Source organism: Gasterosteus aculeatus, chromosome Y (genome assembly GCF_964276395.1).
Source record: "Gasterosteus aculeatus chromosome Y, fGasAcu3.hap1.1, whole genome shotgun sequence".
In the NCBI taxonomy this organism is placed as follows: Eukaryota; Metazoa; Chordata; class Actinopteri; order Perciformes; family Gasterosteidae; genus Gasterosteus; species Gasterosteus aculeatus.
Window position 1 is genome coordinate 18,143,550 of NC_135709.1, and position 16,225 is coordinate 18,159,774.

Below are 16,225 nucleotides of genomic sequence, written 5' to 3' on the forward strand. Positions count from 1 at the left end.
CCACAAGTGCCCTATAGCGCCTGCCCAGCTCTTTATTATTTTTTAGGAAGGCAAAAGCCATGACCCCCCCACCACCCCCCCCCGACGTTGTCGGCCTAAACAGTCGCCCTCCTCATCTCCTCATGGCAGAGACATGGAGAAGGTCATGACTTCGCCTTCCTCAGAGGGGAAATAAAATGAAGTGTTGGCCTCCTGTACGTAGCACCATAGACAAACCATGACGGCAGCCTCTCTGTAACAGAGGCTTCATTTACCAGCCGACCCTCTGGGGGGGTCACTGGAAGCCAACTATGCGGCGCCGGCCACAAGCGGTACCAACACTGAGACATAAACCAAAACATCTAACACAGCAACACAATGTAAAACAGTCCCGTGTGACAGTAACAGTAAATAGTACAGATAGAAATACGATGAGAAATCCTTAATTTTAAAGCTGAATGAATCGTTGGACATTTTGTCAGAGTGGAAAACACACTTAGCACTGAAACGTGACAACGCTTTTGTGGGAATGGCTGTTTGTTTAGACAGACTTGACCACTGAGACAGAATACAAAGAGGAATTCAACAGTGAGTAGACATTCTATACAAAGTTGTCCTAAACCAGTATTTAGGTATGGGAAAATGTTAAAATGTTCAGTAAGGACATGTCTACCTTTACAAAGACAACTGCTGTGGGTCATTTCGGGGTGTTTTTTTTTTTTTTTTTTAAATGGACGTTTCCAAGTACAAATTCAGCTGGGCCAGAAGGGAGCTGTGGACATATACGGATTAGCTAGAGGTTATAAAGTGCTTGAGATAAAATGTTTATAAAACCACACAACACTACATTTTCACAAGTGGACAGTTTCTTTCTTTTCCACATTAAAGTGGTAATGGTAACTGACTTCTTCGAAACAAACAAACAAAAAAGATAAACACATTATATAGTTGAATGCTTCTTAAAATGTCACCGGGAAAGCTTATAGAAGCCCAGCGAGGAGGCCTTGACCCATTAAAACAATGGGGAGGTGCCAAATCCAAAAAGGCAAGTCACATTATTCTCAAGGGAGGAATCTCGTTTGTAGGTGTTAAATAGTCTCTCCTGGTTCTGCTCGTCGGGGAAATCTCCTGCTACACCACGTAACGCATCAACACACATTTTGGTGTGCAATTTCTTTCCTGGGAGTTCAATCAATATTTGAAGGTTCATACGGATACATGATTGAGTCAAAAAACATTGTACAAATGTACTTAACTTAACAGTCTTTACTCTTAGAGTAGATTTTAGTCAAATTGTGGACATACGCGTGACCATGTAAAAAGTTTAAATTGAGGACGGTGACGTCAGTGACTCCCGGCTTTTATGAGATGGAGTGTCCCCCATTTCCACATTATGGATAAAAACAAAAAAAAAACACATCTTACACACTGCCTTCAGAGTGACACACACACACAGGCACACAAAACAAGGTTCCGCCTTTACCGGACACTCATGTGCGACCTGATTGACTCCTACTCTGCTCTCAGACTCGTCTCCATTACATTACGATTCCCCGGTTTCCTTTTTGCTGGCATTCTTTATCCATTTCCAGTTTTTCCACCGAGCCTGGCAGGTTTATTTTTCATCATCGTCAAGATTTCCTCTTAGGCTCACATTATCAAAACACTAACAAAAGACTGCATTTCTGAGACTGATGGATAAAGCGGTTATTACCGGCCTCTCTGATCCGGCAAGAGGAGTAATAACAAAGGCCGATTCTTCAATTCAAAGACAATGGACTTATGAAGGCTATAATCAATTATAAATATTCCATAAAAACAGAGTTCCGTGAGCCCATAATTTACGTTTTAAGTAAAAGGGGCATTTCGATCTTACATATTAAGGGGTTCTATAACCCATCCCACACCACCGCTCTGTTTGCTGCTGCAAGGACATTAAACTCTCAGCTACGCATCACTGACTCTCCTTAGAGCGCACGTGGTCCAGTCGTAAATCATTACTCCCGTGGACTCTCCACTAGGTTCTACATTTTGTCCATGTCGGGCGACGAGGATTTTGACCCCTGTATTTGATTCTGTAAGCTGTTCTGCATCTGCGTCTGCATTGGAGTCGGCAGGCTGGTTTCTCTGGTTGCCTGCAAGCTTGACTGCAAAGACGTTTGTGCGTTTGTCTGCATGGCGTTGTGCAGGCTGCTCTGCAGGGCGTTCTCCAAGGTGGACTGCATTCGGGCCTGAAGGGTGCTTTGTAAGCTGCCGTGCATGGCGGTGGGCATTGTGGAGGCAGCCTGGGCCATGGGCTGGTCCAGCATGTGGCTGGAGTTCTGGGACTGGCCCTGAGCTGGCAGGGCGGGTCTAGTGGAACCGAGCAGCTGTGGGGAGTCTGGGAGGAAGAGGAAATTGAAACATTCACCATTATCAAACAGTAGGTTGAGGCATTGCCAAAATACAAAACAATAGAGTGAGTTAATTCCGATCTACTGTACTTCAGAGGGGGGAGAAGCTGTCTTACCGTTCTGGATGCCAAACACAAACAGATTGGCCTGTCCTTGTGGAGCCACATTCCCGCCCACAGTCGTCTGGAAAAGCTGCTCTGGGGGCTGCTGGCTGGGGCTGGCTACCACGGCCACGCTGCCCTGCACCACGAAGATGGTTGTGCCAGGAGCCGGAGCCTGGTTGTTCAGCTCCTGTGAGCCAATGGTGCTCTGCAGGCTGGACAGGGACGTCTGTGGCAGGAACAGCTCCAGGGGCTGAGCGCCCTGGAGGCTGATGGAACTCGGGCCCACTTGCATCGGCTGCTGCTCCTGGAACAGGCTCTGCTGTTGGTTGTCGGTGGTTGCCGGGTTGCCGCCCGAGGAGCTCTGGTCTTGGAAGGACATGGGCTCGGCTGGATCTGGCTGTTGGATTCCGACGCCAATGCTCCCCATAGGCGGAGGGCCTTGGGTCTGAGTACTGAAGAGAAGAGTAGGCGGAAGAGCCTGGGGGTTAAGATCTGTGGTGCAGAGGAGCAGGCCGGTCTGTTGTTGTTGTTGTTGTTGGGAGAGCTGGCTCTGTGCGACAGGGTTATTCGCCTGCGAGTGGCTCGGGATACTTTGGAACAAGGAGCTCTGCTGGCCCATCGGAAGCGGCGGCGGTGGCTGTTGTTGGCTCTGTTGCGGAGACTGCTGCTGCTCCATGGGGGTGCTCTGATGCTGCATCTGGGAAAGCTGGGCTTGGGGTTGGTTCTGAAACATCGCCACAGACTGGGAATGAGCGTTAGAGGTCTCCATGGAGGAGATGAATGCCAGCTGCTGCTGTTGGGGCTGGTTTGGGGACAGGTATAAGCTGGAGCCTGCAGGCGGCTGCTCGGAGTTGAGACTGCCACCGGTGAGAACAGTCAGCGTATTCTGCAGCAGGGCGGCCTGGATCTGCTGTTGGGAGCCCTGGGTCTCTGCCAGGGGCCGGGGAGATTGAAAGAGCTGTTGTGGAGGAGATGTGTGGGAGGGAGGCTGTGCTGGGAAGCTGGTCTGAATAGTGAGCAGCTCTCCAGCCTGTTGAAGGAGGGACACTGGCTGCTGTATTTGGGGGGAGGAGTGGATCTGGGGTTGAAGCAACTCAGCCTGCAGGTGCTGCTGTAAATTCTCCAACACGTGCCTGTCTTGTAGTTGTTGCAAGTTGCTCAACGCTTGATTTTGCTGTTGCTGCTGCTGCTGCTGTTGTTGTTGTTGCTGCTGCAGCTGATGTTGTTGTAAATTGTTAAGTATTTGATTTTGTTGCTGATCCTGAAGTTGGATGTTGCTCAGGACTTGTTGTGTCTGACTGTGTTGCAACTGTCGTTGCTGTTGAATATTCTTCATGATTTGCTGTTGCTGGTCTTGTGGCTGTAATATGAGTTGTTGTTGGATCTGCATATTGCCAAGAACTTGCTGCTGCTGATGTTGTTGCTGCTGCTGCTGCTGTATGTGTTGCTGCTGTTGGTGATGCTGAAGGTTACCAAGGATTTGCTGTTGCTGCAGTTGTTGATGCTGTATCTGCTGTTGCTGCATCTGCTGCTGCATCTGATGTTGTATCTGCTGCTGTTGTTGTTGCTGCTGCTGTTGTATCTGCAGCTGTGTTGAAAGTGAATTATCTGCAGTTCCCAATCTAAGGCTGTTCATGTTTTCCTGTACGTGCTGTTGAAGGGAGTCGGCAGAGGGGGTGGGGCTGTACAGCACAGAGTTGAGCTGCTGCTGGGCTACAGCCGCCTCCAACACCTGCTGGAGGGTGGTGTTCCCTCCAGCCTGTAGCTCCCTGACTGCCCTTTCCAGCTGGGTCACCTCTTCCTGGGGGAACAGGGGAACCTGCGACTGTTGCGGCTGGGCCTGAGAGGGAGTCACTATCTGGGACATGGCCACAACCACCACCCCTCTACCACTATTGGGACTCTCAGGAGGTATGCTGTCCTGAGGATCTCTGAGAAATTGCTGGGGGACTTCTGGTGTCACAGGGGGGATTGTGGTGTCGCCCTGCACTGGAAACGAGGTTGCGGGGGCAATATCCTGCTTTTGTATGGTGCTGAGAGACTCTAGGCTTGGGAAGACAGGGGGCGCCTGGGCAAGCTCTACATCTTCAGGTTGTAGGGGCATCGAGCTCTGGAAGGACTCCCCGCCGGGAAGAGAACTCGAGCTGAGCTCCAGAGTCTGCTGCACCGTGACATGCGGGTCAGAGGATGGCTAAGGGAGGAGACAAAGATGATTAAAACTGCGCTAGATATCAGAAGATATTTTGATTCCCCTTTTTCTATGAGAATGAAATGCGATCTTACCTTAAAGACATCCGTGCACGGTGGATTACTCGACACTTCCATCGGTGTGTCCTCTTGCCGTTTAGAAGGCGCAGGAGGACTGTCAGTTTGCTCGGATGATAGAGGTTGGACCTGTCCATCAAATATACACGTCTCGGCCATAGAAGGCCCCTCTGTTTTTACTGTCTGGACATTTGAGTTATCCGCTGCGTGTAAGAGAGGATACACAGGATAGCCGTGAGCTGTGTGTGTGTGTGTGTGTATCTGAGAAAGGACCAAGCCCGTACAATGTCGTCTAATGATTTGAGTTTCTCCGAAAAAGTCAATACAGACACTTGTCATCTGCTGATTGTGATTTATACAGCCAATGCAAGTAGCATCTGTTTCCTCATATAATAATATGGTAAAGGAATCTTAAAAATAGGATTGGCATACAATTCAGTGGTGCCTGTACCTGAGTCTGGAGTATAGGTGAAGGGCTGGGCTTCATGTGATTTACCAGCATTGGTCATCACAAAGATTCCCACAGAAATAGGAGAAGTGACTGACTGGTTGTGGAACGGTGGGACCGTCACTATCAAATGGTTCTGAAAACCATCCATGACAAATTCAGTAAAGTCTCATCAAGAGTACGGTCAGTGAAAGCAGTGAGGTTTGATACTGCAGCTTATATTTATTCAGCTGCATTTACCTGATGAAAAAGGTCCATGTCAATCTTTGCCTCGGCCTGCCAGGAATTATCATCTGCAATTAGAACAAAACATTATTTCCATCTCCTTTCATCAGAGGTTGACATGCAAAACACTGACAACCCATAGGTGGCTACAGCACCTGAAATATTCTCCTGAAAAATAACTTTGGTTCCTTTGAGGAAGTTCTTTCCGATGATAAAAAGTTCCTCTCCTCCGGTCAATGAGCCGCTGTGAAGACTCTTCTTCAGGATCTCTGGAACTCCTGCTGGCTGGGCTGGAAAATAACACAAGACTCAATTGTTTAAAACTCACATAACATCTGGGTCTGTGTTTACCAGAAAAAGAAGGTTCCACAGTCAAGACCCATTGCACTATGTTCATCCCCCTTAACGCTGTGCTTCACAAACAGAAGATCACCACGCGCCAGTGGAGACACAACATCCCCGTGGCATTTAGCCTCATGACGCCTGGTAGCTTGTAGCTTCAAACAGATGTCTGCAGAATACTTCCATCCGTACTGTGCTTGAACCACTCACTGCAGAGGATGGGCGATGAGGCGACCTGCAGAGTAAGAACTGATCCGTCAGGTTGCGAGATGTTGACTCTGAAGGCCAGTCTGGCTCGTGTGCTCTTCTTCTTGGAGCCCGCCACGCCGATGCGGGCCTCGACATCTGCGTTACGCAGCTTCAAAATTCCCACTCGATCCACCCTGTGGAAACAGTGAGGAATCCATAACACACCTAAGAACTGCTGAAACACCACGTACAAACTGCAAGGGATTAGCCGCCAAAAATAATCCCTTACGCGAGCGTCATGTCATGGCTGGGCTCCAGAGGAATCTCTATGACCGTGGTGCCCTCTATGTCCACCTCCTTGCAGGCTGTGGTGTTGCGTCCCGTCACTCTGCATGCCTGGTAGAAGCCATGCGGCTTCACTCTGCCTGCATCGTTGGCTACAAACACCTGCAGCACAACTGGTTCACTCATACCTTCCAACTGGGGACAGAAACATAGAAGTGTCCTGTTAATAACCTGAATTGACCCTCGCTAACAAGAGAAATCAGATGGCCATTAAATAATTAAACCCAAAGTTTTAAACCCGATGGAACAGACATGCATTCTTTATGAGGCTGCTAAGGGAGTGGTGTCTCTTTGCATGGATCTCACAAAAGTATACAAGTGAAATACACAGCATTTATACATATATACATTTCAGGATCGTTCTATTGAGCGCCTTGGATTTACACACGCACCCATACACGCACGCAGTTGCAGCTGGGAGGTGCTAAAAACAAGTGCCATTCCATTTACTTCCCCGGCTGGATGTATCAGTAACAGGTAAAGTCACTATAGCACACAGGAAACAGCAAGCTACCCGTTGGGAGACAAATAAAGCTTTTGTAGTATAATTTCACGGGTGAATGCTTCTGATGTGTCTGAACTGGCATGCACATTCTCTTGCGGAGCGCTGCACTCCACACCCCGTATCCTGTGTGTTTGGGGCGTTATTCACACACTTCCAGTGTCGAGAAGCCATCTGTGTCAAACCTTGACAGTGGGGAATCCCTGCTGCGTGCGGTCTTTGACAGAACCCCTGCTGCCCTCCGTCAAGTAGCGAGCTCTGTGCTGCGTCTCTGGCTGGACCAGGATCTGTAGCTCTTTCCCATCACCCCTCGCGGGGTACTGAGTAGACAGCGATCCGCCCTTCAGTGCAGGTCCTGACTCCAGAGAGCTGCAGGGTGAAAAAAACAAAACAAACAAAGAAATCACTTGATAACATGAATAGGACTTGACAACATGAATTAACATTCATTGCTTTCCTACAGTGGGACAGAGAGCGTGAGTGGACAAGTACTGCATTGGATAAGGGATCACCGCACCTCGCTATGGGACTGTTCTTGTCCGTGCCTAGTTGGGAAAGGACAAAGTGAGGGGCCTTGGCGCTGTCAGCGTCAAACACATCCATGCTGTCCTCCGGAGGGGCCGGCTTGGGCCCGGGCCGCTGGCGAGGAGTGCGTTTCCTAGACTTTCGTGGCACCTCTGTGTTGTCGTTATAGGAGACGGAGCTGTTCAGGCTAAAGTTGGAGACAGAGTCGTCGGCCCACATGCTGCTGCTGTGCTCGGAGTCGGGGCCCGTGGGGGCAGACACGGCAGGCTCGTCTTGGCTGGACATCTGGCTGTCGTCGAACAGGTCCTCGGGTGGCGGCGAGATGCTGAGCACAGGCCTCCGCTTTGAGGGGGTGTTCTGAGGCTGCTGGACCCCTTGCCCTGACAACACTCCCGACCCTATTTCTCCTGCTGCGGTGTTTCCTCCGCCGTTTCCTCTGCCGGGGGCGGATAATGCCCCCTCCATATCTTGAACCTCGGCAGCTCCAGCTCCATCCACTCCGGTGGAGTGGAGATGCTGGGGACCCTTGAGGTGGTCTGAGGACGAGGTAGAAGAGCCGTTGGATGGGGCTCCCATGGACAGAGACGAGGAGGCAGAGGGGCTTGAGGTGGAAGAGGTGGCATCTGTAGTAGTATATACGGATAAATAAGTTAGCACAGACGCTTGGCACGGTGCAGGCTAGCAGTCCCATTCAAGCAGATGAATTTGTGCATGATTTGTATTGATTTCCCCTCTTCCCAACTCTAATTTCAACAGGCTGTTGTGGGTGATATGCTCTCACTTTGCATGGGAGATCTGTCAAGAATTGATCCACTGTTCTGAAGTTAAAGTTGAGAAGGGTACTATAGGTCCCAAAATGTTGATTCCTACAAAAAATCTTTCTTAATTAAAACCAACGTGACAAAATTGACATGCTTTGTTTACAAAAACAAAAGCAAGCTACAAATTGTTACATACACATTGCCAGAAAAAACATAACAAAATCTGGTCAAACTCTGTACAGCCAATTTTGCAAGCTGGTAATGTAGCATCAATTATAATTTGCCAGGGTTATAGTACAGTTTGTGCAATGTGCATTCAGTAGTAAACAGTAGTTTGCGCATGCCAATTGGAAGATTTGGTTGGGACTGAGCGTAGCCATGGAGACAGAATAAACAAGCCTCTGACCTATGGAGCAGTGAACTGCAGACCATTTTATATGCAGACACTCCCTGCCTCAGAGGGAACTTCCTGCAATAAAAACGAGACAGCCAATGAGCAACAAGAGAGCTGATCATTCAAGATTCAACTTCTGTCAATCAGTAAATTGGATGAGTTTATATATTGGAGAAGGAGTAACTTTTGAAGTTGATAATTTATAGACATCTTGAAGCATGTGGATTTGGTTAATAATGATCCGACGGACATTACAGTAGTCATGCTTTAGATCAGCACGGCTTAGGGCCAGCTGGGTCAGACAGCGGAGTTAAAAGGTTGCATTAACAAAAGTGCTCTCTTCCATACAGTTGACCAGTTAATTTGCTGTCAAAAAAGAAACTCAACACTTAAATCCTTCAGAGTTCAGCTGATGTTGGCCGCCCTGAACAGCTTTCCTTTGGAGAAGGACATTTAAAAACACCCCAATGCCTGCTAGTTTCAGAAGACTAAAAAGACTGAAGAGACAGAGCATTCATAACTACTGACAGTGTCAAGTGATTTGTAACATGAGAGTGGATGAATCATTTAGCTGCAAAGCTCCACGGGTTTTAGAACCTGATGGAATTGTCCATGACCTACTGATGTATGAGCATGTAAAAGGGTTTGTAGGGATGACAATGTGCATCATATTAAAAATGTGCACAGGCGGTTTTCTCTTTCAGGCAATTGTTTCATTAAATTGTATTTAATGACCCGATGAAGATTAATAAATGCTAATACAAAGACTGTGGAGCACCACAATAGCCTAACATGTGGGATGTCTGAGATGAGTGCTTAAGCCAAAAGAAAACATATGGATGGGCAGCATTGGTTATGCTGCGTGTAACTGAATATAATTTTTTTTTGATGCTCAGTAAGCAGAATGAAACAAAAGCATTTGGCACAAGCATCACAGTGGAAACAAAGTGCTGCTGAAAAAATGAGTGAATAAGAAAGAATAAGCTTTGTTAGCATGCCATTAATAAACAGTCATGATTACTTGGAGATATAATACAGGAAAATACTGTATTCCTCGTATTACACAGAAGCCATTACTATTCTTATAGTACAGTCAGTACCAATAGCAAGGTAAAGGTAGGTTAAATAACAGAGTTTAGAAGTTGGTCTGAAGCTACACTCAGCCCTTTTTTTTCCACTTCTCATTTCTCTGATTGCTAAAGTCTACTGCTTAGCCAAAGAGCTGCAGGTCTGTGTTGCGGTTCCCACATACAGTCGAGGTGAAGCCCTGCCTCCTCCAATGACGCTGCTAGGATTAAAAAAGAAAGTCCCCCAACACCGACGTGTCAAACACGACAATAGACAAAACTAACCAAACCAAAGCTCCTTTCTAATTGGTGGTTCCTTTAACACAGCTTAAGGAGTCCCAAATATATTCATACACAGTTACACAAAGTCCAACTGTAAAAATCATGTTCAACACTAACCTCATGGAACCAGCAAAACCCATGATGTCACACATCTACTATGCCCCAGCTTTTTTTTTTAAACAATATTAGTGATTATGCTGAAATATAAATACTTTGGTGAAGATGCCCCAGGACATTGGGACAAGCCCATCTGAGCTTCTCCACCGTCTTGGGGGAACAGTTGGGCCAGGGGGGAAACTAATCCACAATCATGGTCGTCTTGAACTAAGCAGGGAGCTCACCTGAAGCCAAGGCTGCGGAGGGGGGGGCGGCCACTTCTCCCCCACTCTTCTGGCTCATGGTGGGAGGGTCTGTCTGAGTGGACGCCGGCTGCAGCTGTAGCTCTTTGGGGAGGAGGTCATAAACCGACTCTAACATAGGACGACCAGGAGAAGACAAATTAGGCGCATAAAAAAAAAAAAACCCACACAAATCAGATCGCTGTTTATAACAGGACCAAACAAGGTTTTTCCACTCTTCGCTGTTCTCTCTTCTGTCGTGAGTTCAGAGGTTCAGTTTTAAGCCTGTTCAGAAATACAGAACTTTTGAACTGTACAAATATTGTACTATACAATACTATGCAATATTGAATGAATTATTCACCTTTAAAAAATAAAATAACGACAGACGGGTATCTGCTTTTACTGTCACCAAGTAGACATAATTAAAGGAATTATGATTCGACAAAATCTGAACCCTACTGAACTTACCCCTAATAGCTAAGCGCAAATGGCAGACTGAGCTGAACTTAAAACAGAGCGAACCAACAGAGCGACCAGTCCTTGAACTGGAGGGAAAGCAAACCTCCGGTCTCATGATCACTTTTTCCAACGTAAACCAAAAATGTCATCAGTCAACGGCAACACATCACAGGCCTTAACATGAACTAAATAAATTAGCCTGACGTGAGCTTAGCTTACTTCACCCCACAGAGTCTTTTTGATATTGAATGTCAACATGATTCCTAGAAGCGTATTACCAACCCCTGCAGCTACACTGGAATGAACTGCACTTGAGGGCAGACAAACACATGCTTGGGTAGTTTGGTTGCTACGCAACAGGCACCCATCAACACCCTGCCACGGGTATTTCAGCTGTGCTTTGGCAGCACCCGGCATGTGTAGTAGTCATCTGATACTCAGCTATGACCTAGCACCAGCAGAATGGTGAAACTGTCAAGACACATGATCTGCTGCTTCTGTGACAGCGCTGTTGAGGGAGTGACAACACAAAACCGCCCGTTTACACAAAGAGACACACGGCACTCTGGTTCACGCAGGCAGGCAAAACCAAAATCACTGAAACAGACGCCAGCTTCATGTTCCGTTCTTTATCCATAGGTAGATTTATTAATGCAATTTCCCCACGTACAAGTTGGTGAAAACAACTTACTTTCTTGCTAAAAATATGACAGTTTATCTCTTAAAGGTTATCCACAAATAGTTCCACAATATAATCTGCACAACTTGATCTTCACTCTGATCTGGAAACCAGTAAAACTGCAACTTGGAGTGAAGGCAGACTGTCACTTAGGTGCTTTTCTTACAACATCAAATCAGAACAACATTGCATGTAGAAACATGTAAATGCAAATAAATATTTGACTGCAGGTTTCTTACAGGTATAGAGTTGAATGGCAGCACTCTTAACACATTTTATTTGAAAAACCCCTCAGCAAGGTTTCTGTCCAAGTATAGAAAGAGTTGCAAACGTCTAATCCACAAACCTTGCAGCGAGGAGTGGCCTGTAAAACATGGCTCAGTGACACTTTCAAAAGAACACCTATAGACTGTGTTTGAATAAACCAACCCCGTAAAATAGACAAACCGGGACGGTGTATTTACACTAATAGCAAAGTGGACATGGTCCCTGTGATAATCCTCCATCTGCGTCTTCTGTGTTCATGTTAAGAAGAGACGGAGACTTAGTGCATTACAGACGACTGACCTCAGTCTTGACTACTAACCCATTCACACAGGAGAAGTGACTATGGTCTGAGTCCAGCGGGAAGTGCACGTTCAACGCAGCTTTATTGGCCGTGTGTGCGTAATTTGACTCTGTTTTTCCCATATATATTCCAGTCAACCATAACTGGATTATATTACATAATAAAAAAAGATAGCACCAAGGCCAGTTCACTGAGCTGAACAGTCTGGCACATGAATCCACTGATGTGCCAGACAGGTCCGGGAGTAAGCAGTAGACAAAAAGTGTTTGTACACAATGTGTCAAATTACGTTTGGGTCTCGCTTCCCATCAATATTAAAAAGTCCCTTTGTTTACCGTATCTTACTCGTGCACAGAATAAAGGCTACCAGTCCCGCATATGTGCATTGTTTATCTCATTTGAAGATAAATATAAAGTTTAACTTCTCACTGTTCCCAATTGTATACTTTACTGTGATTTCCTTTGCTTTTATAGAAGTCAGATGACTGTACGGTTTATGTGCAGAGCTCCAAAGGCTTTACCGAATATGGCCAAAAAGGTAGGCTGCAGCACACCAGCCTGCCAGGGGGCAGACGGATTCCAACACACGCTTAGAACAATTAAATGACCTCATCTAAAAGTTGTGTTTTGCTCACATTACACATGCCTTAAGATTCAGCCAAATGGCAAGGTCACCAGTCCATTCTAATTCTTTGCAGCTGGCTTGGGGCTCAGACAGGAAGGAGGGTGACAGATGAGTAGACAATACACGGTGGTTATGTTTTTGTTGCAATTGGAAAAAACAACAACACTCAGGCCGAGAATGTCCTTCAGTGCCGAAAAGTGGCTTTCTTAATTACACTCCTGAATGCACAACGATACGAAGGAGGGCATTTGGGGAGCTTTACACTATCTCGGTTTACCTGGACACTGAATTAAACTGGCAATGAAAGGCTGCATTTGCTTCTCCGTGCGACTACTTACGCAGAGCCAATAGACCAGATTACGATGTAACCCAATTACCACTATGAACATCTAGTTCACATTTTTGTAAATGCTACAGCGAGGCATGCCAGACATATCTTGATCTTTATAAAACGCACGCTTTGTGAGACTCAACCTAGCCTGAACTAACCACTTGGCTAGCTTACAAAACATGCAGTCAATAAACAAATAGATAAGGGTACGTCATTAAAAGTCTTGAAGCGGGCTTTGAAAGGATTATTTCCTGGGGCACTTTCACCTCCACTCATAGGTCTCAGGTGACTGACAGTAAATGACGCGTAATGGATGCATGTACTAAAATGAATACATTCAATTCAAGCACAAATAAACAACAACAGACCCCAAATTAGCTCGGATTTCATGTTTCATTGTTTATAATATTTTACAAATGGTTGTTTTAAAGACATATGTTGTGTGGCTGTCATTTCTGCAATTGGTTAAGTGTATTGCAATTATCTTTTGAATTGTATATGGTTTGGCCGCTCCTCTTTCTGCTGACACACAATCAACGCTAAATCAATGTCATTTCGTCTGTCACACAGATGTAAGACTACACATATCCTGGAGGTGGTTCCCAGAGGCAGAGTGGGCAAATAAAAGCCCTGACATGTGAATATTGAACGATATTACAACTAGCATTGCTTATTATTATCATCATCCAGTTTCACTTTCCCATTTAGGTTTCACCTCATTTGCCCTGCCACATCTCCCCTCCCTTACAGGCTGGTTTACTTGTGGCCTGTTGATGAGCACGTCTGCTACCTTGATTGCGGGGATATACATAAACAGTTGTCATGTGAGACACTGTGACCATATGGCAGGCTCAACTGAGCATTTCAGGGTCATTCAGCAGGGGTTTTCGGTAGCTCGTAGCAGCTGGACAGATGTGACGACAGCGGGTCCAACAGCTTGCAGGTATTTGGTATAAAAGGTATTTGTGAACCACTATAAAAGGTGGACTACATGGAAAACAAGGTACCGCTGTGGATCGGTGTCCTGCCCTAATGAAGACACAACCCAGGTCCAGAGCAGTACAAAAAAACAACAACCACAACACAGGCTTATGAATACACAATAAGGCGATGACAGTTTCCACACACGTGAAGTGGATGTGCTCGGTAACCTGCAGACAGAGAGCTGCTGAAAGCCGGAACAAATCCACCAACCCGGCTGACTGCCATGAGTTAACGGTCCAGCTCCTAATGGATGCAGCAACAACAGCCGGATGACATGTGTCCAAAGGGTATTATAGATTAGATGTGGACGCTGGCATGCCTTGAACTTGTGTGTGTGTGCCTTTCAAAAAGCATTCTTTCTGTGAAACGAGAGAATACGAGGAGGAGGACAACTCTGGCTCGGTTCCACACATTGTGTTAAGCCAGAGAAACGGTGGCCCGACCGAACTAAACAAGGAGGAGACACACACAAAAAAGGCATGCTTGTACTACATCTTCTCGCGATCCAAGCACGCACACACGCCTCCGCGTACTAGTTAAAAGCAGACCTTTAACTAGTTCATTAACGTTATGTTATAATCGCCAATGGGCGATGTGGTGAGTGCAAAGTGACCCCGCGTATCGGTTGGCTAACGAGCACTACGTACCCAAACCAACGCTTGCCATCGGATGAGACCACTAATTCGTGACAAAACGACACACGTCGATAGGATGTCATGTATGGCGGTTATATTTAGACCAGCGGCCGAACGTATCGTGGACTTCCACGCATGTGACACGGACAGCTAGCCAACCAGGTACACCCTCGGTGCTCGAGCCAAATGCGGCTAGCTGGCTGAATGGCTAGCTAGCTAGGTCGGCTAACGGCAGAAAAGAAGCTAACTACAGCTAGCTAGCAGCTTAACGGGAGAAACCCAAACGTTCACAACACTTCAAGCTAACCGAGGACGACCGGGTCGGTTGTCTAAATGATAACGTGCATTTGGTAAGGTCTTACCTTTTGAGTATAGAGATTTGGGGGAATTCAGGTCGAGATCCGAGCTAAGGAGGGATACGAAATCAGAGGGCATCGCAGCGCTTCATCGAGGGGAGGGGAAGCGGACACTCTTTGGTAGAAACGAAGTCAGCAGCTCTAATGAATATTGCGTTTTACAGGCGGAATGTTTTAATATACAGAGTATAATATCGACACAGTCTCAGCGCGGCAAAAACAAACGCTTTCAATATTTTAAAAAGAGCGGTTGACCAGCACGTCTCCCGTTACTCTGTGTCTTTGCTGCGAGGAGACACATTTCGTGCTACGCTGAGACGGACACACAACACACACACACACTTGCCTACAGTTGGTCGGCCCACCTCCTAGCCCCTCCCCCTAGGCTCCCCCCCGCTAGCCCCTCCCCCTTCTCCTGCTGAAGGGCATGCGCCGTGGACAAGCCATCAGAGAAGTAATGTCATTAAATTGGATGGTTTATTGTTCTCGTAATATCCCATTGGAACCACATGTATACACTACCAACCTTGTGTGGACCCCAAATCTTCAAAGTTTACTTAAATACAGTTCATTCTAGGCTTTCTATCACATCACCTATACCTCTGGATTGAAGCTTTATGGACTTTGTGAAAAGTGAAACATACATTTCTTGAATTTCCATCAAAATTAAGTTTGACAAGAAAGAGTTTAATGAAGTACTTCTGTATGAAGCCAAATACTGTACGCATCTCTAGCGTATTGGCCAGAGATGGAAATGTTCATTCGTTTACTTAAGCAAAAGCAATACCACATGTTGGAAAATCAAAATGAAACATTCAATATCTTTACATTTTGGTTTTTCAATTAAATTGTAATGTCGTAGCTAGTAATTGTTGCTGCACATGTATTGACATAAAACACGCAACCCTCTAAAATCAAATGTAATAAAGTAGAAGTATCAAGTGTTATAAATACATGCAGAATAAGTACGGTACTTAGTACTTACCATTCGAAGACATTGAACAGCTAGTTGCTTTAGAAACATGCAACTTTTCTTTTGACAACACTTTCCATTGAGCGTGAGAGTCATCATTTGCACAATCTATAACATCATACATTCTTGTGACTGTGCCATCCTTTTGAAGACCGCCAGATAAGAGCAAGATCCTCATGTTTCAGTTAATCAGCAACTTGACCTCTGCTCCACATTTCTGGAGAGGTAGGTATGAGCCAAAGGAAGGTGATTCTCTGAAAAGGAAAGCTGAAGCTGGAGGAAATGTCAGATTCTGCTTGCAATGTGGAGGAAGAAAGTAAGCATCTTTTCGGCCAATTATACACAACCAGGTGCCTGGTTAAACATGCGTCAGCAGATTCTTCAAAGTCAGTCAATAAAGCAGGGAAGTGTTTCCTATTTCAAGTTTTGCTCAAAGTAATCAACTAGCCAGCA

General features: G+C 46.1%; 1 protein-coding gene across 3 annotated transcripts; it reads right to left on the bottom strand.

Annotated features, from left to right (window-relative positions):
• Positions 1-827: 827 nt before the first annotated feature.
• Positions 828-15,145, bottom strand: LOC120812888 (nuclear factor of activated T-cells 5-like). Of its 3 annotated transcripts, none has more exons than XM_040169085.2 (12): positions 14,806-15,145; positions 10,163-10,291; positions 7,310-7,940; positions 6,978-7,161; positions 6,235-6,425; positions 5,967-6,139; positions 5,570-5,704; positions 5,430-5,482; positions 5,193-5,325; positions 4,760-4,944; positions 2,489-4,667; positions 828-2,359 (listed from the first exon to the last, which is right to left on the bottom strand). In XM_040169085.2, exons 1-12 carry the CDS (start codon positions 14,876-14,878, stop codon positions 2,004-2,006), a joined length of 4,422 nt encoding a protein of 1,473 aa, XP_040025019.2. In that variant the 5' UTR covers positions 14,879-15,145; the 3' UTR covers positions 828-2,003. The 3 variants fall into 3 exon arrangements, with proteins under 3 accessions (XP_040025019.2, XP_040025022.2, XP_040025020.2); XM_040169088.2 differs by lacking the exon at positions 14,806-15,145 and adding an exon at positions 8,485-8,547 and having other exon boundaries at positions 10,163-10,240; XM_040169086.2 differs by lacking the exon at positions 10,163-10,291.
• Between the last annotated feature and the right edge of the window lie 1,080 nt (positions 15,146-16,225).